The sequence below is a fragment of the Neolamprologus multifasciatus genome, chromosome 13 (genome assembly GCF_963576455.1).
Source record: "Neolamprologus multifasciatus chromosome 13, fNeoMul1.2, whole genome shotgun sequence".
NCBI classification, from domain to species: domain Eukaryota; kingdom Metazoa; phylum Chordata; class Actinopteri; order Cichliformes; family Cichlidae; genus Neolamprologus; species Neolamprologus multifasciatus.
Genome location: NC_140451.1, coordinates 22,822,257 through 22,846,627, shown reverse-complemented (window position 1 = coordinate 22,846,627; position 24,371 = coordinate 22,822,257). Strand labels below are relative to the sequence as shown.

At 40.0% G+C, this 24,371-nt stretch overlaps 1 protein-coding gene across 1 annotated transcript in view; it reads left to right on the top strand.

Annotated features, from left to right (window-relative positions):
- bicc1a (BicC family RNA binding protein 1a) overlaps positions 1–24,371 on the top strand; it is a 57,853-nt gene that overhangs the window by 9,722 nt on the left and 23,760 nt on the right. The window contains exons 2-6 of the mRNA XM_085183015.1: positions 6,889–6,935; positions 16,532–16,601; positions 20,135–20,214; positions 21,337–21,495; positions 22,783–22,836. Of these exons, the coding sequence (XP_085039141.1) occupies positions 6,889–6,935; positions 16,532–16,601; positions 20,135–20,214; positions 21,337–21,495; positions 22,783–22,836 (410 nt within the window). The remainder of the gene's footprint in view (positions 1–6,888; positions 6,936–16,531; positions 16,602–20,134; positions 20,215–21,336; positions 21,496–22,782; positions 22,837–24,371) is intronic.

Genomic DNA, 24,371 nt, shown 5'->3' with positions numbered 1-24,371 from the left:
AGGGACATTAGAAAGCTGCTGTAAAAACATCCTCGTTTTCATAAAATGTGGGAATTGTAATTTTTGCAAGCGTGTTGTTTTCCTGCGAGCATGGAACGGTTTATAAATCTGGCTTTCATATTAATCCCTGTCTTTAGTTTTGGTATGCTAAGATGTCAAACCATTCCTAGGTTTGACTTGTTGTTATGAAGTTCTACATATCTTTTCTTAGCTTAATGCTAACGTAGACTTTTCTGCAAATGTTCCAAGCTTCACCTTAAGTCCTCTGTGGTTACTGCCAGTACAATACCTACAGAGGTTTTCAAGCAGCCCTGCAGTTTAGAGATTTAGGTGGTGCCTCTTTGATTTTTGCAATTTAAAAAGATTTTGTCTTCAAAGAAATCCTTTCACATTAAGGCCTTTGATTGCTAAATCTTGCACAGTGCAAATACCAGAGACCAGAGGCAAAGTGCCGTGTGTAGTTTCATGACTAAAACTCTGTGTTTTAGTCAGACAACCATGAAAGCAGAAAAGCAAATGTGCACATGTCAGATTTTAGAAAAGCATGTATATGCATGATCCTCTTTATAAATCCCAGTGATCTTGTACTTAGTTTGAGAAATTTGCACTCCTATTTATGGCAAATGAAACCACATTAAAGAATAGTAGTGGCAGTAGCACTGTTTTTGCACCAACATCATCTTATAAAACCACTGTATGATTTTAATTTCACATTAGTAATTTGCAGTGTATTTCCACAAAACCTGAAGTATGCATATAATATGAGATCAAGTTGCCTAGCAACCACCTATCAACATACAAACAAAAGCCTGGGCATAATAAGAAGACTCTTGTAATATGTCTCAGCTAATTTTTCATCTGCATCTTATCAAGCTTGACATTCTTAAGAAAATGTGTACACGTGGTTCAAAGAACACATGCAGTCCGCACATTCTTACGTCACATTTCGTTTGTGTGTCGGGGGAAAATGTAAACAAATAGTTTTTATCCATACAAATTGTTTAGATAGCGAGTCCCAGGTGTACAAACTCCTGCCTTGTTATTTAGTTGGTATTAAATAATTGATTTTGACACATTCAGCCTAAATGGATAATTACTTTAATCCTTGCCATGAAATGTTTGTACTCTAGTTATTGGGAGAGTTGTGACTTGGCTTTAACAAAAACCACAAAAAAAGAACTTGAGCTCATGTCTCAGATTTTCCGTTAAACCACTGTAGCATAAAACTGAAACTGTCCAAGGGTGAAAATATTAACGTCAAAAATATATTTTTATTCGATTTATTAAGCCCTATGTCTCTATTGTTTGCTTGATTGTTGTGTGTCGAATGAAGCCAGAACTGTAGAAATCAACACTGTTTACATTCCTTCAACGTCAAAACAGCGGAATCTCCCAGAAAGTTGCTCTTTCCACAAAATAATGGATACCAGACCTGACTCCATCTGCCAGCGATTAGGCCTGTATAGTTTGCAATGCATTTTTTTTTTTTTTGGTGCAATGACAGTTATTAGTTATATTAAATAATTATACAGAAAGCGTTGGAGGGTGTGGATCTGATTAACTACAACTATTATGTCTATTTTCTCAAATTAATACAATCAAGTCTGTTGCTTTAAGTTAGTGTCACATTATTTGTACCATATTTTCAAAAATACATCAGAGGACATAATCCATTGCAAAATGTGAACTGTGCTCAGGGCCTTTGGCTCATTTTTCAGCTGTGATGGCTTTACAGTACACATCGCTGGGAGGGAGGAGCATCGCATTGTCCTTGTGTAACCTGGGTAGGAACAACTATGGATCTAATGCATTTGAGAAATGGAAGTCTCTTTGGTATGAGTCTGGAATTGTATATACTGGTAAAATGTATTTTAAAGTCTGGATATATTCTGTTTTTCAGTTCTCATGCAAATATTCATTTGATTTGTCCGAAGGAAAGCTGATAATTTAAATTGGTTTTCTCTGTTGGTGAAAATAACAGGCTTCTTGGTTATCTAAGTGCAGAGGCATGAGTTCTGCAGTTTTGTGTGTGTGTGTGTGTGTGTGCGTGTGTGCGTGCGTGCGTGCGTGTGTGTGTGTGTGGTGAAAGGCCTGTCAGTTCTTTGAAAAACAGGGCAAAGCTAAATCCAAAGGATCTCTCTGGTAATCATTTTCCCTTCTAATTTTATGTTATTGGCAAATCATCACATGATTGTTTTGAAGCAGAGAGGGTGAATTTATTGGTTTTCTGAATTTTAAGTCTCAAACTCAGCAATAATGGGTGCAAATTCCATTCACTGCATTAAAACAGAGAAAATAATCCCGGTCTTTCATAGGGCGGTAGAGAGGCAGCCTTTCAGTCACTTAACTTAATGTTCATGTGAGCAGTTTTCTTTTTGATGAGGCTGGTGTTTTATTCTAATCAGTAGTGATTGATTAAAAAAAAAAAGTATATCCCTTTTGACCATCTTTGACGCAGTACCTAAAGATAACAACAAAAACAGTGATGCATGTAATGTTCTTCCAAAAAACAATACTTCACTGGGATTCTTTAACTAGGCCACCCTGTGTTTCTTCTTCTTTTTTAAGCACATCCTTGGTGGATTTACTCCTGAGCTAAGGATTATTACCCCATTGATATTTTGGCTTCAAACAGATGTCTTCACATTTATCTTCAAGTAATGTTTTATATGAATTCAAAGTTCACTCAGGGACTGCAAGCAGCCCTCTATCTACGAGGCTGCAAGGCACCCTAAACCATAACATTTAGACTTCCGTGCTTCACAGCTAGTATGAAAAGACTTCTTTGATGTTCACCAAACATATGGCCGTTGCCGTTTTTTTTAGATGGTACATTTAATTACACATTAGCTCTACTTCCTTAACATAAAAGATAAAAACATAAAAATCTATGTAGGTCTACTGTGCCTTAAGGCAAAACAACAAAAACACATGTATTGTAGCCAAGCAATCCTTTGATTCTTCTGTGTAGAGCCCATCACTCCAAAAAGCTGTGGCTTTTGCTTTTGTGGTCGCTGACCAAAAAGAATTTTGCTTTATTGAAATTTATTATTGCTTTATTTATTGTTCTTTTTGGACTTTTGGACAGCAAATTCTTTTTTCCTGTCACACATCCCATTCAGGTCAAAGTTGTGTTATCTGTTTGTAGACACACAAACACACACCATAAGTTTGTAAGTTTTACCTGCAGATCCCCAAAAGTTGATTCTGTTCATCCGGATGTAGCATTTTTCAGCTTTGATTTGTAGTTGTTGATCAGTGGTCATGAGAATTTGCATATTAATGATCTCCCAGCCTGTCGTTCCTTCAGTGTTGCTAGTTTCTGTCATTATGCAAATGTACTGTTTATAAGATTGGGGAAACCTGCAGTCAGCTCCCACTGGAAAACAATACGTCCAGATTAACAGAATAATAGAACCAACTTTTGGGGATTTGCTTACCTGGATGATTGAGCATGCATCAAGACGTTACCTGCAGATCCTGTGATCTAATTTGCTTTACATTTGCAAAGAGCTCTCAAGACCCAAGACACCCTTTTCCCGAATCCCACCTCCAAAGCTGCTACAACTACTTTTTTTTTTTTATCTCAAACGAGTTATAAAATATTATATACACTGAAACTCATCAAACACTCTGTCTCTGCCTTGGATTCTCCCACGGCCAGTTTACACATATGGCAACAGGATGTTTTGCTTTTTGCACATGGCTGATGTTTTCAATCATGTCCCATACCAAATTCCATTTAACTCCTCCACATTTATGCCAAAGATGGAGTTGGAGTCTTTGTATTACGTTTTTGCTTTTGCGAGTTATCAGTGAAACAAATGTAATTTTCCTCACTTCAGTTTAGTTTGTGTACTGCTAATTCATAACAGTGGCTTCAAGGCACCACGACAACCTCTTCACATTTGGTTCATTCATTTAAAAATGCATTGTCTTATTTGAATACTTTAATATGTGAAAATGTCATACAGCTGACCAAGAGTTTAACTTGTTTAAAATCAGTGAGTGGATAGGTATTTGATGTTTTCCTGCTTCTTCAAGATTTTTGTGCAACTTTACCACCTTATTTGGCTATATGGAGCCAAATATAATCACATCATCTCCTTGACTCCAGTTGGATTACAACACAGATTCCAACATAGAAAATTATTACCAAGTAAAATAATATTGTAAGTTACCTTTTGGTTGGCTTAACCTGTACTTGTGTCAATATTTTACCACATATAGGCAAGATAAGAGGAGATGAGATGATAAAAGAACAGCTGGTCTACTCTGCTAGACAGTTTGTTGCTTTTTTTTTTTCAGTAGACATGGGGGAAAGCCGACGCTGCTGTTTTCCTTTTGGTTTGTCTTAGTTCTTACAGGAAGTGACACGGTAGCGGGGTCTTTCATAATCTTGGAACTTCAGACCACCTAGAAACTGAGCTTTCAAGTCGGAGCAGTTCTATACTAAAGCAAATACTGGATGAAAACACTTAAACCTAAATTCATTGAAATAAACTAAATATGCTGGGAGTTCTGTGAATACGGAACTCGTTGTTTTGTATTTGGTAGCCGCATAGTTGTAACTGTAGCTCAAATTAACACTCATGACATTTTATGTTTTATCAGTTGTTTGTCATTCGGGGGAAATCCTATGGGGTATACCCTGGGTGGGTCACTGGTTTATCGCAAGGATAACACAGAGGGGGAAAAACACCAACCATTTACATCTCAATTTAGAATTGCCAATTAACCTAACCCATGCATGCCTTTGAGAGCTAACCACACAAGAAAAAAACAACAACTTGCTGGCAGGATTTAAACCCAGGACTTTCTTTGTGTGAGGAACGATGCTAATCACTATACCACCACAGTGCCCGTCTTAAAATTCCCGCCTGGGATACATGACAGTCACAAAAATAAAGTATATGATGTGAGATAAAGTAAAGCAAAAAAAAGTTTGCATTTGGCAAGCAGCGGCCAAGTATTTTGTGTGTTTTACCTGGCAAATACCTTATCTAAAGAATCAAATACTGATTTGTAAAATATTTGCATTCCCAAAATTAATACAAATTACAAGAGAAAATACATCAATGCAAAACAGCTTTTAGTCCATACCAGTGTTTACAGCTCGTCACAGCCCCCCACCATCCTGTTCACCGTTATTAGTCTCGTCTGTTATCAGATTAAGCACAGCAGAATGCTGACGCTGTCATTATGAGCATCCGCTATCAGAGGCTCTTAAAGCAGCTGAAGAGGCATCCAGCATTGATTCAACAAGATGCTTATTTTCCCTTTCGTGACGGTTGTTAATGTTGTTGTTGCATAAGAGTGTTAACAGCTGGAATTTTTTTCCGATCGGTTTCCAAAGCAGGAAGAATGGTCGTGGATGTAAGCTCGCTTAAATCAGGCTCTCCAGATTCAGACTCACAAGTTTCTAATCCACTTTTTTATGCTTTTGGATGCAATGATGAGCTAATATTCAGTGTACTGGGGTGGTAAAAAGGATGCAGTGCTTAGTGAATTTTAATTATCTGTCTGTCTTTTAAAATGTGGTGTGGATAGGAAAGCTTCAACAATGCTTTCCACACCCTAATTTCACAGTGGGATTATCATTATATAATACTGTTTGCACCGTGTACAATCTGTAATGGGCTTTTTTCTTCTTTTTTTTAAATGGGCCAGCTTTTATAGGTTTGAGGAAATTTTACATAAAACTCAACGGGGCTCAGAGGTCATTCACCATATGGTTGCTTTTCTTTTTTGACGTAATAGGTTTAGAGCTCCATTTAGTTGCAGTTACGTTCTTGATTCATTATAACTTGATTACCATTATGGTTTTCTAAAGCCCAACAGTCCAGATAGCGATATTTCCTGTGCGACAAGTTTACCGTTCATTTTTTTAGTTATTGAATTTGGTTCTAATGTTCAAAACTGCAAAGTCACTTTTTGAATGCATTATACTTCAGCTGTCCATTCAGAAATAAATGTTGAAATGTTTCGGACACTTTTTTGTTGTCATTGCACCGAGGTCAGCGTTTTTGACTGAGCTGTAAGTCACAGCGACTCTACTGCTGCAGATGTTTCTGACCCAGATTTACACAGACTGCAGCAGATCCATCTTGAGAACGTTGGCCGAAATGCATCATTAAACCCTCCCTGTATTCCCAAATGACAGGAACATGAGAATTCTCCTTGGATAGGAGATATGTATTTTGCATTAACAGAACTTGCCACAGCTTGGAGGACTTGCAGATGTGTTGGAGAGACTTCAGGCCTGACTTGCTCTGGTGGTTGGCTCTGTGCTTCTCTCCTGCTTACTGTATCAGCTAAGGGAGTTTCTTGGCATTTTCACCTGCTTGGAAATTTACTTTAAGTCAAACACCACTGCTTCTCTAAGTCCTTAGTCTGTTTACACCCAATGTTTGGGAATTTTAAAGTTTTCATGTACCATTTCCAAGGCCAGGCATTTACAGTATGCTGACAGACAAAAGTCGTAAGTGTGAATGTTATTTTAAGAAGTGCAAAACCAACATCAGTCAATCCAAGTGTGGTAGGAAATGCTCCATTAATGGCTACTGTAAAATGCCCAAATATTTTCACTGTATCCATCAATTTGTTACACGGAAGCTGTGTCCAATCTCTAGGATTATAGAAAATTGCTTGGAACATTTTTATACCATTCTTGCAAATCAGCAGTATCACTATGCATGCCAAACGCAATATGCAAAGAAATGGAGATCCACCATAAACACTTTACTGAGTGCAGATACGGTAACATTTTGAGGACTGGATAATCTGTGTGTGATTTGGCTGTGTTAGGTTGGATTGTACATTTAAAAGCTGAGTGACTCTGTGCGGTTTTGATGAATTTATTTTTCTCTTTCCTCTGTCTCACTCTAGCTGCCTCTGAGGGGAGAGTCAACGGTGGGGAGGATTTCTTTCAGAAGGTGAGTGTGTAGTCTGCACTTGGATAATGTGTGCTTTGTCTCTGGGTTGTTTTCAAGCGCACTGAGCAGCACTTCACTCATTGGTAATGGAGCAGATGCTCAGGTGCTCCTTCAGTCCGTCCTAATTACAAATGTAAACAAATAAAAACAATGGAACGCCACTGACGTTAAACCACTCCAGGGCTCTGATACTATAACACAGCTGACACAACACAGGGTGGGGGGGGGGCGCGTTCTCAGTTACATAATGTACCATAATATACCAGCTTATCTAAAGTTTAAAAACCCTAATCCGGCCAAGCAGTGCATCACTGACTTTTCTGTGTGAGCAATTTAATAAAATGTCCTCAAGCTTCACTACGTTCAATGAAACGAGGATTTGGCTCAGTGAGTTTAAATATTTCTGAATGGGTGACAACTTGCTCACATTCTCGTACTGGTACTTGGGGAACAGTCAAGTGTGACACTGTGGCTGTATAGCTCAGTTCTTTATTAATTGATGCTCTTTCATACCAGTACAATTGTTTATTAATTGCAAACTCTCAAGTGAAACCATTTCTGACTATTCAGTAATGTGACTTTCTCCTGGTTTTATTTCTGCAACCTATCCTGACAAGGGCTTGGCAATGTAAACTTAATCACCATGAAAAATGAAAAATTAACAAAAGACTAATCAAAGTAGACTGAGTTGGTTGAGTTACTGAGATACAGTATGGTGCAAAAGTTTTGAGCCACCCATAATTTCAGACTTTCTTGCACTCAGTTAGCAGTAGGACCACAAAGGGGGTCATTTTCACTCCGTGGCATTTAAAGAAAATATCGAAATTGGTTAAAATATAACAAATAGTGAATTTTAAGATGTGTGAAATAAAAATGAAAAAATAATAAATAAATAAACATAACCGTTTATACCTAGAACAAATGAGGAGGTAATTTAGAGCCAATAGAAATTAATGTAAAACAATATTGTACATGCCAGGTTGCCTAGCAACATTTGCTGTTTATACACTTTTTGATATGAAGCCTGCTGTAGTGCAGAGTAGTAGTTACTGCAGGGCCAAACGTGTCATGTATGGGAGTTTGAGCTGAAGCAGAGCCACTCAGAGCACGGAGTGTGTGACCGAACGTGTGGAGAACCGGGCAAGTTGTTGGCTTTATAGAGCAGCAGGGGAACTGCAGCTGAACTGAGCAGAGAGTCCAGAGTGTGAGGAACAAATTGGGCAAATAAAGAGTGAAATCAAGAGCAGAAAAGTTTTGGAGCTGCGGAGGTGAATATCTACAGACTGAGGCGAAGCAGTGAGGACGCTGGATGAGAGGCTGCAGGTCCGGTGATTAGAGGCAGTTGTGGATGAGATGTTAAACTTTTACTGTTAACTGTTGATAATGTGTTCATGCATCAACAAATCACACCAACACTTGCCTCTAGCGGCTTTGTGATGTTTAATGAAATTATCTAAATCATTTATAAAACCAACAAAATCTCTTAAATCTTTTTACAGTCAGATCTTACTTAATTTTCAACTAATTTATCTCATTTTAGCAGCATAACATCTTCAAGAAATGACATTGCCATTGCTGCTGTTGTTTCAGGACGAGGTCAACATTCCTCTTTGCGGTGGTTTTAGGGAGTCTGGTCTTGGCTTTCTGAAGGCCTGAACCTTTTTTTTCTTTTTTTTTTGGACGTTGGCTGCTTTTTCACTCATTTTCAGTCCAGTATTTGAACCTGAGAATTTATAGTGGAATCTTCTTTTGTTCAGGCTTCACAGGGGATTTATGATTCTCTGGTCTCCCCGTTCTCTCCGGGTACCCCAGCTTTCTCCCACAGTCCGAAGACATGCAGTTAGTTGGGTTAGGTATCTAACAGCGATCTGTCCAGGGTGTACCCAGCTCTCGACCTATGGTAGCTGGGATAGGCTACAGCGACCCTGACAAGGATAAGCAGAAGAGAATGGCTATATGGATGTTAAATCTACACAGTGGCTACGTTCTAAGCACAAACCCGTACGAAACTCTACACCATAACCTATGATGTAACTGTAAACTCCCTGGAAAATTAACTAGATTGGGCGTTGACACAGCCCACAATTATTGTCACTGCTGCTTTTTGTCCTACAGTTTTTGATTATCAGTGAGAGAGTAATAATCATAGCCTCAATATAAGGACTCACAGATGTCAGCTAATCCCTGGAGGGAGATTGCCCAAACTATTGGAATGACACAGAAAAATGTGAGGGACACATGTGTTTGCTTCCAAAAAATGAAAGACCACAACAAAGACTGGGGACACTAACATATAACGAGCAACTTAGCAAAGAACCAATTTTAAATTGCATCTTTGGGCATTTTGTTACTAGCAGCCTCTCACAAAAACATGTAAATTGTTCCCACTTCTTTAGCTGAATTTATGAAAAATGCTAAAGATAAGGTGATTCCGAACAAACAATCATCCAAAAGCTTGGCATATCTGCACTGTATTGTTAATTAAAGATGAGGGAACTGGACAAGTGAAGGACAAAAGAAGTGGCTAGGAAAAATCTAAAGAGACATGATACAGGACCTGACGGATGCATGTGGACCTTCAGTAGATAAATCTAATATTTGTTGAAGCCCTATCAGAAATGTCTCAACAAATGGGTGGTTGTCAAAAAGGAAGAGAAATGGTGATAAAGCTGCTATATGCCACGTTATCCTGGAACATTACAGAAGCAGTGTAGGATTATCCTGACAGGGATTGTGGGGGGGAAAGGCAGCCAACATCCAAAAAAGAGCTTTAAACGTCCTTTAATAAGCGCAGAAAACTTTTTGTTAAGACTCTTTGCATAAATTATAAGAAAGCTTACCTAAACCAAAGGCGATCATACCCAATATTGACTTTAAAGCTCATTACAATTGCACCAATAATTGCAATAACTGTCCCTTCTAAGTCAATTGTTTATATGCATGATTTACTCTTTGTCCCCCTCATGTTAAGAATTATGTAAAATGATATTAAAAGTAATTAAAATAAAACAAAATTCTATTGATCAACAATTCACAATACTAAAACTTAAGCTCACAGCTTAAATTTATAGATTTTCCATAACCTGTCTGCATGCATATGTCACAAGAGAAAAGACGGTGCAGATCCTGACTAAGATCACAACATTGTGTGTCGGGCAGAGCTATGTTTCAACTCATGTTTTGGGAGTAAAAATTGTCTGTCATCAGACCCTAAAGCAAGAGTCATTGCGACAAAGCATTTATAGCTTTTTATTTTTCTAAGTTGGGTTATGTCTTTTCCGTCTGTGCTTCAGTTCTAAAAGCAGCAGATCAACAGTCTTGCATGTAAAGATCTGATGTTCCCAAGGTCTTGGCAGAGTGGTGCCTTTGGCTTTGAAGTGAATGCAACTTTTCCAAAGGGGTATTTTAGCAACCTGAAGTGCAAGACTGAGTTCTTTGTGTGAAACTACCTGTATCAAGCATTAAATTACACAATGACGTTTTATGTAAGCAAGTTGGAAAGAAAAAAAATTAACCGAGACTCTGACTGTATTAAAACGTACTTTGCAAAGTAACACCTAAAGCATCATCTGCAGATGCAGAGAGGTTGCACTTCTCAGTTATTCATTTCATGCAATGTGTCTAATAACGAGGCTTCTGCAACACACTGTATCATTACTGTGTGTTATAGTCAGCTGTTGTTAAATTAAAAAAAACACCAAATGCTGTACATAACTATGATTAATGGAGTGGTATGTTGATTTGTGCCGCATTTGAGTCGGTATCATAAAGGAAACTGTCTCAAACGTAATCGAGATTGGTCATTGCATACAGTCTAATCACACTGACAACAGTGAGACTTAACAGTTGACCCAAATTGAATTTTCATGTCAGATCTTACAAAGTATATCTCAGTAGTATATTGTGGTTTCCTTAATTTATCTCAAGTGGATTGATTTTTGTTTAAAACTCAGCTTCCTCATTATATTAAATCTCCCTCTATACTATGTTAATGGGCTGTAATGAAATAAATGATGGACAGCGGTCTGCTTTAGCATTCCTCCTTTGTCTATTTTCCGTATTTGGTTTTGGAGGTTAGGAATCAGAGTTAAATGTCGAAGGAGGAGGCAATTTAACTGTCCCTGAAGCAGTTTTCAAAAACCAAGTAATGCAAACCAGGCGCCTTAAGATTTCCCTCGTCGGAATTTTAACAAGGACTCTCGATATAATGCACTCTAGCTCTTCCTTCGCTTCTTTTGGCTTGGATAGAACGGCAGTGTTTAGGATATGCAGTCTAGATGTCTACCTCAAAGCAGGTCTGGCAAAATACGCCTGGTGGTGTATTGACTTTGCCAGCCATGACTTTAAATGTCCTTGACTTGAATATTGTCACAGCTTGTTCAAAGAAACAGTGGTTACTGGAGGTTAAATTGACAATTAAAAATTAGTGTGCAGCTGTTTGAGTTGGCAGTCTGGTAAGAAGCAGTAAAGTGCTAAAGTCATGTTTTTATTGTAGAATTTCCATTTGGACGGCTCTGTATAGTTTCCCCTCTGATAGCGTGATCACCATACATGCCCAATTTGAGTTGGGAAAATAAACACACAGTGTAACTGTGGATTGTTGAAAGAAAATGGATGAGGTGTGTGAAATACCTTGAAGTTGATGAAAATGGAAACTCTTAGTTGGACCGCTTCCTGCCCTTCCAACACACCCATGAACCACACGCACTCAGTGGGACTAATAAGGCACATGCAAAGAAAGTCTCTCCCACACATAAGAAAGCATATAGTCATTTTTGACGCACGCATTCTTACACTTTGGGTGTTGGGAATTAGATTTTGTAGTTGCCTCAGCAGTTGAGATTTTTACAGTTCAGTCTCTGGCAAGAGCAGCACAAAATGATCCACCCCCGCACTTTCTTCCCAAGCCTGCCTGCTGCAGTTGATCAAACCCTCTTACTCACTGTCTGCTGGACTTCCTTTGAGCTCAGAGCAACTTTTTGTCATAGAGTCCAAAACAGTCCACCCTCTTCATGTTGTCAATAAAATAGTAGAGAAGATGGCAGACAATGTTGGACAACAGGAGGGTGCACCAGCTGTGAAGTTAGCCATGTGAAGTTCCCTGCAGCTCCTGTGAGGGAATCTTACCAGCTATGTCCCTTTTCTCTTTTCAGCCTGTTTTTGGCATCACTCACTCATGTTTTTCCCCTCTCGCACGTCTCTTTCTGCCTCTTCCCTGCTGTTGTTCCAATGTTATTAGGTCTTTGCACTCTATTAATCCATTAATGTTTCCTTGTTATAATTCTGGTTTAAGCAGGGGATTTCTCTCCAAATAATGTTCATGATTGTTTAACAGAAAGCGTGCGTCAGTGAACAGTTCATCATATTGTTATGCAGTAAAAATTTTACGCTGTAAACTGTTGGGAGTGTTGCATCACTCTAAGCTCTATGGAGAGGTGTGTAGAGGTTGAGTCGTGGGGCAACCAAAGACGATAACACCACGCACCACAGAAGAGCTTTGAGTGGATTTGAGTTGAGAGAAGCCTTTTGAACCTCTATCCAGTTCCTCCCCAGTCCTGCTTCTGTCTCCATCCCAGAGGTTGTGGTTCTCTAAATAATGCCAAGCAGGATATTTAAGTGCCAGTGTTCTCTGCATCTGATGCCAGATGTAATTCATTTCATTTACACTGACGCATTTTGTATTCCGCTGCGCTGACAAGGAAAAAACATGAAAAATGAAGACTGTCAGGGTGAAATATTTGGTTGGCATACGTCTGTGAGACGTTGAAATAACTAGGTCAGTATGAGTGGCATCAAAACATACATAAACAAATGTTTGTGTTCAGTCGAGCAGTTTGAATTATCATGCGTCATCCATTAAAGTGTGTGTGTGTGTGTGTGTGTGTCTGCGTGTGTATGTGTTGCCCAGAAGAGTTACGGTGCTGCAACTTAGCACTCTGTTAACATGAACTCAGCTATGACTGTTGAGCCTCACGGGAACGGTTCAGTCAGTGCTGTCATCTTCGAGCTCTGCTGTTTTCTCAGTCTCGTAACTCTGACACCTCCCCCCCAGAAACCCTCTGTCATCCCCGCAAACACACACACACACACAATCGCACATATTCCAGCTGAATCAACAGCTGCACCATTGCAGCGAGATCCAGGAAACATGCCTCTACACTGTCGACTGGTGCTGTGCAATACATACTAGCGCAGTCACGTGTTTTAAATGGATGTGCCATCTTTGAGGACATTTACTTAATGATATCCTGTGTTATGTTACGCACACATCTGCACGCACAGCTGCAAACCACCAAGAGCTGATCATGTCAAGGTCGTGCCATGAAATGTTGTTGGAGCCACAGTCATTTTTGTATTCATTTCAGAAAGGCTAGGGTGGCAGAATAGAGTGGCTGGAATGGTAAATATATAGGTTACTTAAATTTGTGCAAATATCTTCACCCATTTGAGAGGCATTTGCTAGCCCCTTCATAAATAAACACCATCCACCCTTTAAAATGGTGTGTGGTCTGCCAGAAATCAGTCCCATCTGCAGGACCCTGCCAAGAACAGCAACACTGGACAGGAAACAGGTTTCTCTGAACAAAGCCCTTTTTACAGAAAAAGTTAGGGTATAAGCCATAATGTCTTTTTTTTTTTTTTTTTTTTTTTTAATCATAAGCCTTCTACTTTGCTTATTTTCTGTGCTCCATTGTAGTTTCTGCGTAGCTTTAAGAGAGTGAAAAGTACATTTCCATTTACAGTGTCATTTTACTCGCTATCAGTCATCTGGCTTTAGTTGCACCATTGCCACTGCAGTTTCTGTTACCTCTGGGAGCTTGCTGCAGTCTTATGTTTCTTTCATATGTGCTTTTAAATTAAAGGTCTTCATGACAAATCCAGACACGCGTGTCATTGCCACAGGAGAGGGATTTGTAAGAACAGAAGTTACAAAAAAAACTTTTAAAATTAAAGGAAAAAGTTAAGGGAGAATTTGTCTTTATCGCCAGGAACAGAATGTCCTTTAATGCTGCTTGTGATGCATCCAGCTGGTGTGAGCATGTGATTCAGACTGCGAAGAAAAGTTTGCATTCAGCTACAGGGGTGTTTGTGATTTATTGTCCTTTCTCACATATACCAGACGTCAGTGGGTGGGTGTCATGTTGTAGATTAGCTGCTTGTGCCCGAGGCTTGTTTGAAACTCACTAACATAAAACTTGTCAGATTTTGGTTTCAGGCTTGACTTACACTCTGTGTAAAACCATTTTGAGTGAATACATGGATAATGTTGTTGCAGCACTTGTAAAAAATCCTGCATCAAAGAGGAATGGGAAGGTCTCCAGTAAGACAGTAATGGGTGATCATTAGCAGCATGCTAAAAGCCGGATCTGTTTCCAGCTTAGTCCCTTTAATGATACCAGAATAAATTCCTTACAGAAATAGTTGAGCAAGATTATCTGAGAAGAATTTGCCTTTATTTTCATTGCACAACATGTACATTGCACTCAGTAGACACTGCAAGTAATCGCAGAAGCACGAGAAGGATAAATCACAAGGAGGACTGAAAGCTAAATTTTTTTACCCTTAGATGATGATAATTCTAAAAAAGATATGCAACTTGGGTCAAGAGTTTAAGAGGGAGGGAAGAATATAACAATACATCAGTAAGTTTTTATTGAGTTGTTGTTTTGTTTTTATTGAGGAATGCAGACACTCGTGAGAGGAACTTTACTTACCTTTAAAAGGAGCCTATAAAATAAACCCATAGATGCCATCGCTTAATAAAAGTTAAAATTCTGACTTCAGGGTACTAGGTTTTCACATTTTTATGTGTGAAGGTGTAGGAAATCAGTGAGGCCTGAAAAGGGCCGTCAACCCTCATCAGCTTAGAATATACAGCTCAGCTGTAGCGTAAAGCGAAACACACATCAGGCCTTTGGAAACTGGCTCTCTGTTTTACAGGTGCGTGTGACTGGCTGTGGATAAGCTGTCAAACTATGTTGTTGATGATTTCAAGAAAAACCCTTCAACATGTAGAAAAGCAGACGGAGGAGTTGATGAGCTTCCCTTTCTGGTTTGTGCCTCAGTTAGCAATACAAGCTGTACTTTTGTCTTTAAAAAAAAAAAGAACTGGCAGATATAATTTAATAATCTTTGAGGGGACAATGAAAGCTGTGAATAGTTGTAGCAGTACTAATAAGCCTAACATCTAATTTGACTAGGGAGCACTGATGGATCTTAATGCACCCTTTCTCCCATTTGAATTACAATATGTGGCTTATGGCTTAATGCACTGGACCACTAAGGAATATTAAGTGGCAGCCCCTGCTCATGTAATGTGTTGAAGCGGGCCTCTGGTGCTTGATCACGTAGTTGAAACAGAGAATTTCATATCTTCTCCATCCCGAAAAACACAAACCCCTGGAAAGTATTAAAACAAACATAAGACCACGGGACATTTCTGAAAACAAGGATGGAGCACATTGAGGACAAAGCCATTAGGAGACGGAGAGAGCACATCTGATTTTTTTTTTCTTTTTTTCCCCCTCCATTAATATCAAGTACTTCTCACGACTGGCAGTTCAAAAGGCAGCCGTTATAGATTTGTAGGCAGGAGGCCAAGCAAGGTAACTTCCTCCTGGTGGAGAAAAAAATAGGAGTGAATGCTGGCAGCCTCTTGACAGCTCATTGTACTTTCTTTTGCTACCTGCTGTCCCCCCTTCTCCAGTGATATATATACATCGATCATCATACATTGATATTGCCTATTTTCCACGCTTGCTGCCAAAACAGCCTTCATCCATTGATGCATGGACATAATCAGGGACTTTTGAGGGTATCCTAGTGCTGTCTGCCACCACAACATTAGCAGAGGAATTTTTATGCTTTATTGGCATGTTCCTAAGGAGTTTCTATGGAGTTGTAGGATGCATTAGCCTGCTTATGCAATTGACATGCACCTAGCAGACAAATAGACAAAGTAGCATTCATTTGAATGCCATGACCAAAGGATTGGTAGTATTCCGTTGTAACAAAAAATATCACTGTTATTCCCTTTCACCATGAGTGTTTTTTCTTATAGCTGACCAGTTCTGTATACAGATTTGTCACGGGGCATGTTATGCATTGCAAAGCCAAGTGACTTATAAGTTTAATCCTGTGTGTGTGTGCGTGTGCGTGTGTGTGTGCGTGTGTGTGTGTGCGTGTGCGTGTGCGTGTGCGTGTGTGTGTGTGTGTGTGTGTGTGTGTGTTGGGGTGGGAGGAGTTGGGCGTTGATCAGAATCTGAGCAGTTTTTAATTGAACGGAGTCATAACTCCTCGTGTTTTCAAAGTCACCCAAATTAGTGCTTGCTAATACAGCTGATCTAATTAAAATCTCCAAAAATCCACATAGTGTCTCACAGTGATCTATATAATAGTATAATTAGAAATAAATCTGAAAAACACATTTACAAACTTAGAAGTTTAGTTCAGTATGTTGCTGTAAAACTATTGTAATTACTGCCAAGACAGAAGTCTCAAAGTTCTAATTTAGTAGGGTTTTTTTGTCTGCTAATACACAACCAGTACTAATATCTGTGAAAATCTAATGCCAGCTCTCCTTCATTCTGTTTCAGATCATGGATGAGACCCAAACGCAGATTGCCTGGCCTTCTAAACTGAAAATTGGAGCAAAGTCAAAAAAAGGTGAGGTTTCCCCGCTTTTTATACCAAACTCTTCCTATACTGTTGCTTGTGTGTAACTTACTTTTGGGGGGCTTAATGTTGAGCCTATAGGATGTATGGATATGACGAGCTCTATATGTTAACTTTGTTTTGGTTTTCCATCTGAAAAAACGAATAAAAAAAAAATGGTTAATGGTTATGAGTCAGTTTGTTGTAACCAGAAAAATGTTCTTTGCAAACTCGGTGGGGTCGGATGGACAAAAAGGGGAGTATTTCAAGATTGCACTAGCATTGGTTATTAAAAATTTAATTGAAAAGATGAAAGCATTGCATGTTTTCTGTCCCTCGCAAGGCAGTAACCTCATCTTCATGGAGGAATTTTTTTCAGATTTTTGCTGCGGAGGTGGAGGGGTGGGAGTTGGTTGCCCACGCATTTATTGCCCAAGTTGTTCCAGCGCTCTGTTACCAATAAAACATTATCACGGTTATTTAAAGCTCTTCCGGGAGGGAGTGAGGCCAGGTTTGAGGGCGAGGAGTTGGTGTAGCGATGCCCACTTTGGCAGTTTTTCTGAGGAAAACAATGCGCATCTTCAAGCCAGATGTGCAATCCAGTGACATTATGTAACTTCCTCACTCATTCTTTACGGATGAAAAGTTGACGCAAACACATCAGAATATTAAACACTTTTCCCTCTGGCTGTTTAATCAGCTGTAGGTTCTACGCAGTTCATTCGCACACAACCATCCATTCACCCCAAGTATTAGTTCATTCAGAAAACCTGCCTTTGACGGCACCTGGGAATGATGATGTGTACAAAAAAAAATTTTTTTTTTTGGCGCATGATGTTAGATTTTCCCCCGGTGTTGCGTAAACCGAAAGCAGCAGAGGGTAAGAGTGTTATATAATCACTTGGTTATCTTATGCATTTTTCGGGGGGGGGGGGGGGGGTGTTGAAACTGCCCATCTGCTTTAACCACCTGGATCCTGGAATTGAGGGAAGAGGAAGGGACAACACAGCAAAATAGAGTTCATTTCACTTACCACATCAGCAATTCTGTAAACTTCAGGAAATGAAGAAACACTGATGTTTATCCACCTTCTATTGAACACAAAATTAGTCCAACACAAAACTCACCTGGTCTGCTCTTGACAGAAGATGACGGAGCAGATTATGTTCCGTTATTTTTATCTAAAATCACACTCTTTAATAGCATTAGCTTTCCTTGTTTCCCTGGAACTTTCATGTGCAGTCTGGAATTGATTACGCTCGGTGGGATAGCAGCAGATGTGAGGGGATCTGTATGTTTTGTAACCTCTGCGTATGCTGAGCCGCACTTCATCAAAATGCCAGCTCTGCTGTTTCATTCATCACCTGCAGCTAGCCATCTCTACTGCCTGCATAGGTGCGATAAGGCAAGTTGGTAGCCTCTGGGACAAGCCGTCATCAGCACCTAGCCTGCAGTTTATCATAATGAGGAGCCATATCGCTCATGCACAAGACATATACGTGTAGCAATTTAAGGGCACCGGAGTGGTCAGTGTTGGTTTATTGGCGTCTCAGAAAGTCTCATTTTTTTGTTTTTTTTCCATTACGGATAATTGTTTTAAAGCTACTTCCAGTTACCAGTTGTGTTTCATTGTTTCCGCAGATGTTTTGAATGAGGAACGCTAAGCCAACAGGATTTTAATTCTCTTCATTTGTGTGGTATTTTCTAATGCAGTCCTTCGCTGGAAAAATGCTTCAGCTTTGCCAGGCCAGAGCTCTGGGTCAAAAGGTTTCTTCTCTGTCAAGTGGAACAATAAAAATCTGTGTGACTGAAAACATTCACCTTTCACAGCTACAGGTCTACTCTTGTTTATGTTTGTTTTCATAGGTGTTGTGTGTGCCAAATTAGGACTTAAGGTGTTCTTTTTTTATATACATATATATTCTCAACAATCATTCATCAAATACAAAATGGGGGGGGGGGGGGGGGGGGGGGTGGAGAAAAAGCACAGAGCACACACCACTTCAAAAATGCGGGGGTGTTCTGCATCACGACTGCGGCACTCATTTAGGCTGGCTAATGTTTGCCAGATGTGCTGTGCAGGTTGGAGTGGGGACACTGAAAGGGCCATACTCCCTCTAATGGTTACAGGAGGAAGTTGAGTGATTTCTGTTGTTCACAACAGCTGAATGATGGGAAAATTCCCTGGAACGGTGCTGAGGTTGTGATAGATCTCTGACCACTCTTTGTGCTTGTTTTTTTTCTCTGTTTTGTTTTCCTGTCTGACTTCAGCTTTTTTTTCTTTTTCTTTTTCTTTTGTGAGTTCTTAACCCTCAAAGAGTCTGAGCTGTTGTTCCACCCTCCTGTGATGCAGCATCTTTTGGAGTCTTGACGTTGTCCGACCCTTTTGGCACTCTTAACAAGATCTGTGCTTGTTTGTTGATGCATATCAAACTAATAACATTTGCTTCCTTTGTAAATACAAAAAAGAAACTACCCTGACTGTTTTCTTTTCTATGCTTCTCATATTTGACCCATGCAGGACTTTTCACTCCTAAGCTCCTTGGAAGACTAAACACACTAGCACGAGTTTCTCTAAGTTCCCGGTGACTTTGTAACAATAAATGTGCTTCAATGAGTCCTGTCTGAGGACTACACTGTACATCTGTGATCCTGTGTTTGTGTGTGCATGGTTAGGAGTGTTCCTGGAAGGGGGCTTTGTGGACTTCCTGCTGCTCGGTACAGTTAACACGTGGGCGATGGACCGTGGACGTGTAGTACATGAATGTGTGCAACTGAACACACTCGCACATATTTGTGTTTTTGTGTTTGCATTCTCCGGGGGTCCTGCATGCAGCAGTGCCAGATGTATTCTTACCCAATGCTACACAGACAAAACCATTAGCTGTGAAAGGTTTAGCTATGCAGTGTTTGTGCTGAGAAGCTGAGGAGGCCCAGTTTATTCACTGCTTGGACATTTCTTGCATGATCTTTTTGTGGTTGCTGAGTGTATTTACTCAGAAATTTTAAATGCTTCAAAATGGTGTGTTTATCACTAGTTTGCATTCGGGTAAACACCACTGGGTCTTGGAGTGACTGCTAATAAACACCAGAATACAGTCAGTGATCTTTAACAGTATTTGAGAAAGAAGTTGAAGGAGGTTGACAGAATGAGGTTCAGAAAAGAGAAGGTGAGGGTGTCTGTCTTCTATTTAGGCAAAATTGCAGCTCAAGATCTTGTTTTTTTGTTTTTAACAGCTCATGGTTTATTGAGATTGCCTGAATGTAATTCCAGAGTTGCTCCTCTTCCCCAATCACCACATGGCATTTGCTTGCCAATGAAAATGAGACTCGGCAGATATAAAAGCGGCAATTACTGTCACACAGCTTTTGTCCAACGCACTGTAATTTGTTGACAAGTGGAGACTTTTTGTGTCATATTTGGATTGAACTTGTCGCATTCTGCCTCTGCTCATTGTCAGCACCAAGTCACGCACGCACATAGCATATTTCTACAGACGTCCGCCTCGTTTTTAACGTCTGCCCGTCTCTTCTTTCCTTGCCAGATCCACACATAAAGGTGTGCGGGAAGAGGGAGAATGTAAGGGAAGCCAAAGACCGAATAATGTCTGTCCTCGATACAAAGGTAAAGAAAACACCTTCATCACAGTGATTAAAAAAAACTTTCTTTGTGTGTAAACAGGCAGCTCTCTCCCAGTCTTCTGTTTCCTGCTGAAGGTGTTTCTCACTCATCTGTTATCAGGTTTATTTCACCTGAACTCTCCCACTGACCAAGTGACAGCAATCAACTTTCCACTAATCAATCCCAACACTCAAGTCTTGAGTTTCTCAGTTTTGCAGTGTGTGCGTGCAGGCTTCGTTGCCATGACAGCAAAATAATTCACATAGTTGGGTGACTGGGTTCTAGCACACCCTAGGGGCAAGAAGTCGCTTGTGCACTTTGTACAGCAACCCCCACGGAAGAGCTGCACCCAACTGGCATTGTTTATAGCATTTTATATGGTTTTGTCACAAAAAGGCCTCCCCCCCCCCCCCCCCCCCCCCCCCCCCCCCCCCTCCCCCCCCCCCCCCCCCCCCCCCCAACCCCCCCCCCCCCCCCCCCGGAATACACAGAATTATTTCATAATTTTTATTTGCTTTATTCATTTTTTTTAATAAACAGCATATTTTGATGCTTTGATTCTGTTCTAAATGAGTGCAGCATGTGAGTGTGTTTTTTTTTAAAGAGTGGAAAATTGTAAAAGTAATGACTTTGTGACTGTTTAGATGGCGTAAAGGGGGACACATGTTCAACAGGCCTTTCAGTGAACCAGGATTTACAATCAGAGAAATAGCAGGGGAATCAGGGAATCTGGGACCTCTTTGTTTAATATTGTAAGGTATTTACTTTACAGTGTCTTAAAATGCCTCGAATATTGCTGGTAATTGGCTATCTATAAATACAACTAAAAGAAATTAAAATCTCACCAAAAAAGCGAGAAGTCTATTAGCTTTTTTGTTTTTTGTTGAACACACAGTTGTAGCTCGGGGAGACTATAAACTCCACAGTATGTACCAGATGGTTGCTTTACCCATGGGCCGGATGGGTGTATTTACTAGAAATATCTTTATTAGTGCAATGCTGTAAATGCAGTTTTGTTTTGCTTTTTTCCTTTAGTTTATGTACAATGTTCTGTACTTTTCTCACCTCATTTTTCAAGGGTTATCAGTCATCTTCTCAACCCCTATCGCTCTTTCTTCTCATTAGAGTAACAGGGTGACTCTGAAGATGGATGTTTCCCACACAGAGCATTCACACGTTATTGGCAAAGGAGGCAACAACATCAAGAGGGTGATGGAGGAGACGGGGTGTCACATCCATTTCCCAGACTCTAACAGGAACAACCAGGCAGAGAAAAGCAACCAGGTTTGAACCTTTTCTTTAATGTCTTGGATCACTGCGCTGCATTCTGCTGCTCATAGTGTTTCCTACCATCGCCCCTTAAAAATGGATTTTCTTAGGTTTCAGGTTCTAAATAACTCTTTGATCCGTGTATGCAGCCCTCCAATCCATCTACTAGCTGTCACGGGGTCTCAGTCTGGACAGGTTGCAGAGAGTTGGTTCACTCGGGTGTTTTGATTGGCCAACTCAGAGGAAGCCAGCATGTTTTGGCTGGCCTCACTAGAATAGCACTTGGATCCTGCTGTAATTACCATTAAAGTATAGTAAGAGGAGTTGAGGAGAGGTCCAAGCATTAGATATCTGCTCTACACCTGTGTATGAAAGAACTGACAAGTTCTTTATTTTCAAAGGTCTACTCACCTTACTCTTACGGTTTCTCTGTGGGCTTTGCATAAAACAGTTTGCACTTATTACAGATGTAGATGGTTAAGCTACTCCCCTCAGAACTCTGTATTTTGTGCATTGCTCAATCCCCTCCAGTCTGATGATGCAAGTATGGGCTGATAAGCAGCAACACTCTCCTTTTAGGTCCTTTAAGCTGTGTCTGTTCTCCGGTTTCAAAAGCTTTCAGTCTGCATCAGAGCCTTTGAGAGGGCAGGCATATTGACAGTACAGTTTTATTGATGAGCACACAGTACGTTACTGTGAAACTCAATGAAGGGGCTACTTTTGATTCTCAGTAAAGCGGATGAGCTTCAGAATATTGTTGAATCACACTTAAGCAAAGCTTTTTTTATGTTAAAATCTACAGTGCAAGTGTATATTTGAAGATTTTCTTTATGTAGCAGAGGTGAATTAGAGTGACCTGCTTTGTGTTGATTTAATTTTCTTTTTTGACAGCAACACTTAAACTTTATATTTGTTTTGGCACTGTAGCTGTGTACCGTGCTTAAGGTCTTTCATGGATAGCGCTGCTGAGTCGTTTTTAGAGTGAGGAACAAGGATCAGAACGGAAAAAGCTAATGAGATCATTTATCACCCTTTTCATTAGTCTTTAAATTTAGTTCATCTGGCCTCTCTTTTTGGTGGTTATGCTTAAAAATTACTTGGTTAAATTTGCAGGGTTGTTTTTACATTCACAGTGAGTTTCATCATTGAGTCGAGCAGATTCATGACACGGTTCAAAACATTGCCTGCAAAGATGTCACAATTACATGAAACCGTATGCAAAGTACCTTAGTCTTGTATTTATCTTGGAGTGCGGGGGAACTGGATGACTGATTTACATCATTTACTTTTTATTATGAACAGGTGTCCATCGCAGGGCAGCCGGGCGGGGTGGAGGCAGCTCGAGTAAAAATAAGGGTAAGTTGGAATTCAGCCACGTTTGTCTTTGAGGGATACTCCACCCATAATTTTGAGTATCAAAGGCACATTCCCTGCAGACTGTTAAATTTGCACTTTTAACCTCCGTGGAGCAGACCGACTGTGCTCAGTTTACATTTCTGAAAGTTGCCGCTGATTTTAGTGCTGACCAGTTTCTTTAAGAATAGATTTCAGTGTTATTTTGTAGTGCAGAGTTCAGCCAGATTGGACTGTTTTTAACAGAAAATCACAAGGCTGCCTAATCCATCCCACTTGATGGTAGGATTGAGTTGTTGATTGGGAAATGTTGATTTCTCATGATGTAAAAAAAATGGTGAGAATGACGGATTTTGCTCAGCTGTACTAAATAACAGCAACTGCAAGCACGAGTGTGTGTTTGAAACGATGTATAACAAATAATAAGAGTATTGCCCTAAATTTACCTCCACCTATGCCATTTCCTGTCTTCTCTTTGCCTCTGGCCGCTCCACCTGAGTACATTTGACCTGGCAAAATTTCAGCTGGACTGCAGTATCCAAGTGTCCATGTCTTGTTCCTCTGGTCAACTTGGTCTCTCCAGCTTGTGTCATCTGAAATACTGTGCTTACCAGCACCAGTATGTCCAGTAATATTCGATAATTACTTGACATGAAGTTAAAACAATTAAGGACAAAAGTTTAAGACAAGAAATAGTCACATAAACTAGATTTTTAATAATATTCTAAAGAACATTTGAAAATGTGTAAATCATGACCATGCTCAAGAAAATGTCAAAATTAGAACAGTCGAGTCAAGTCGCTCACCTAATCCTTCAGTGGAAAAGCTCCAACCTTTACAGTAGGTAAATATGTGGCCCAGGCATAGTTTTGACACTTCGTCTAAGCCACAAGCACCATTCCCTACTTATTCCCAGTCTACTTCACAAGAACAATTGTAAAATAAAAGCACGAGCAACACTCCCTCTGGCAAGTCTATCTCAAACCCATTTTCTAGCATTTTTTCCATCTTCAGTTTCATTCTGACGGGAAGCCCAACCTTCAGCTTCATCTCTGAGAGCAAAAAGACCTCGTGTGCTTGTGTGACCTACTACATCTTTAGACTTTTACTTTATTTCAACACCACAGCAGTGAGCACATTCCTCTGCTATGAACTGACCAAAACTAACATGGCGATGTGTGCTCTTGAGAAAGACGGAGTGAGTGTGTGCTGGAGGGAAAAGACAGGAAGACAAGGTCACGCTGGATGTTGTTGCAGTGCGTACTGGCAAATGTCTGCATGCATGTACCCATATCTCTCCATGTTTAATGGGTGTTTTCATAAGCAACAAATCAAATCCCAGATCGTCTGCTTTCTTTGCTATGGATGAGGGGAAAAGAATAATCAAACCGAACCATACCAGTGTTGTACAAAGAAGTTTATAAGCTGCAAAGAACCACAAAGATTTTTGTGTCCTCGAGAGAAGACTCAGTCAGCGGACAAGTGAGCTGAATAATAAGAGTTTCCTCTCCTGTCTGTCAGCTTGGTTTCTTTCAGTG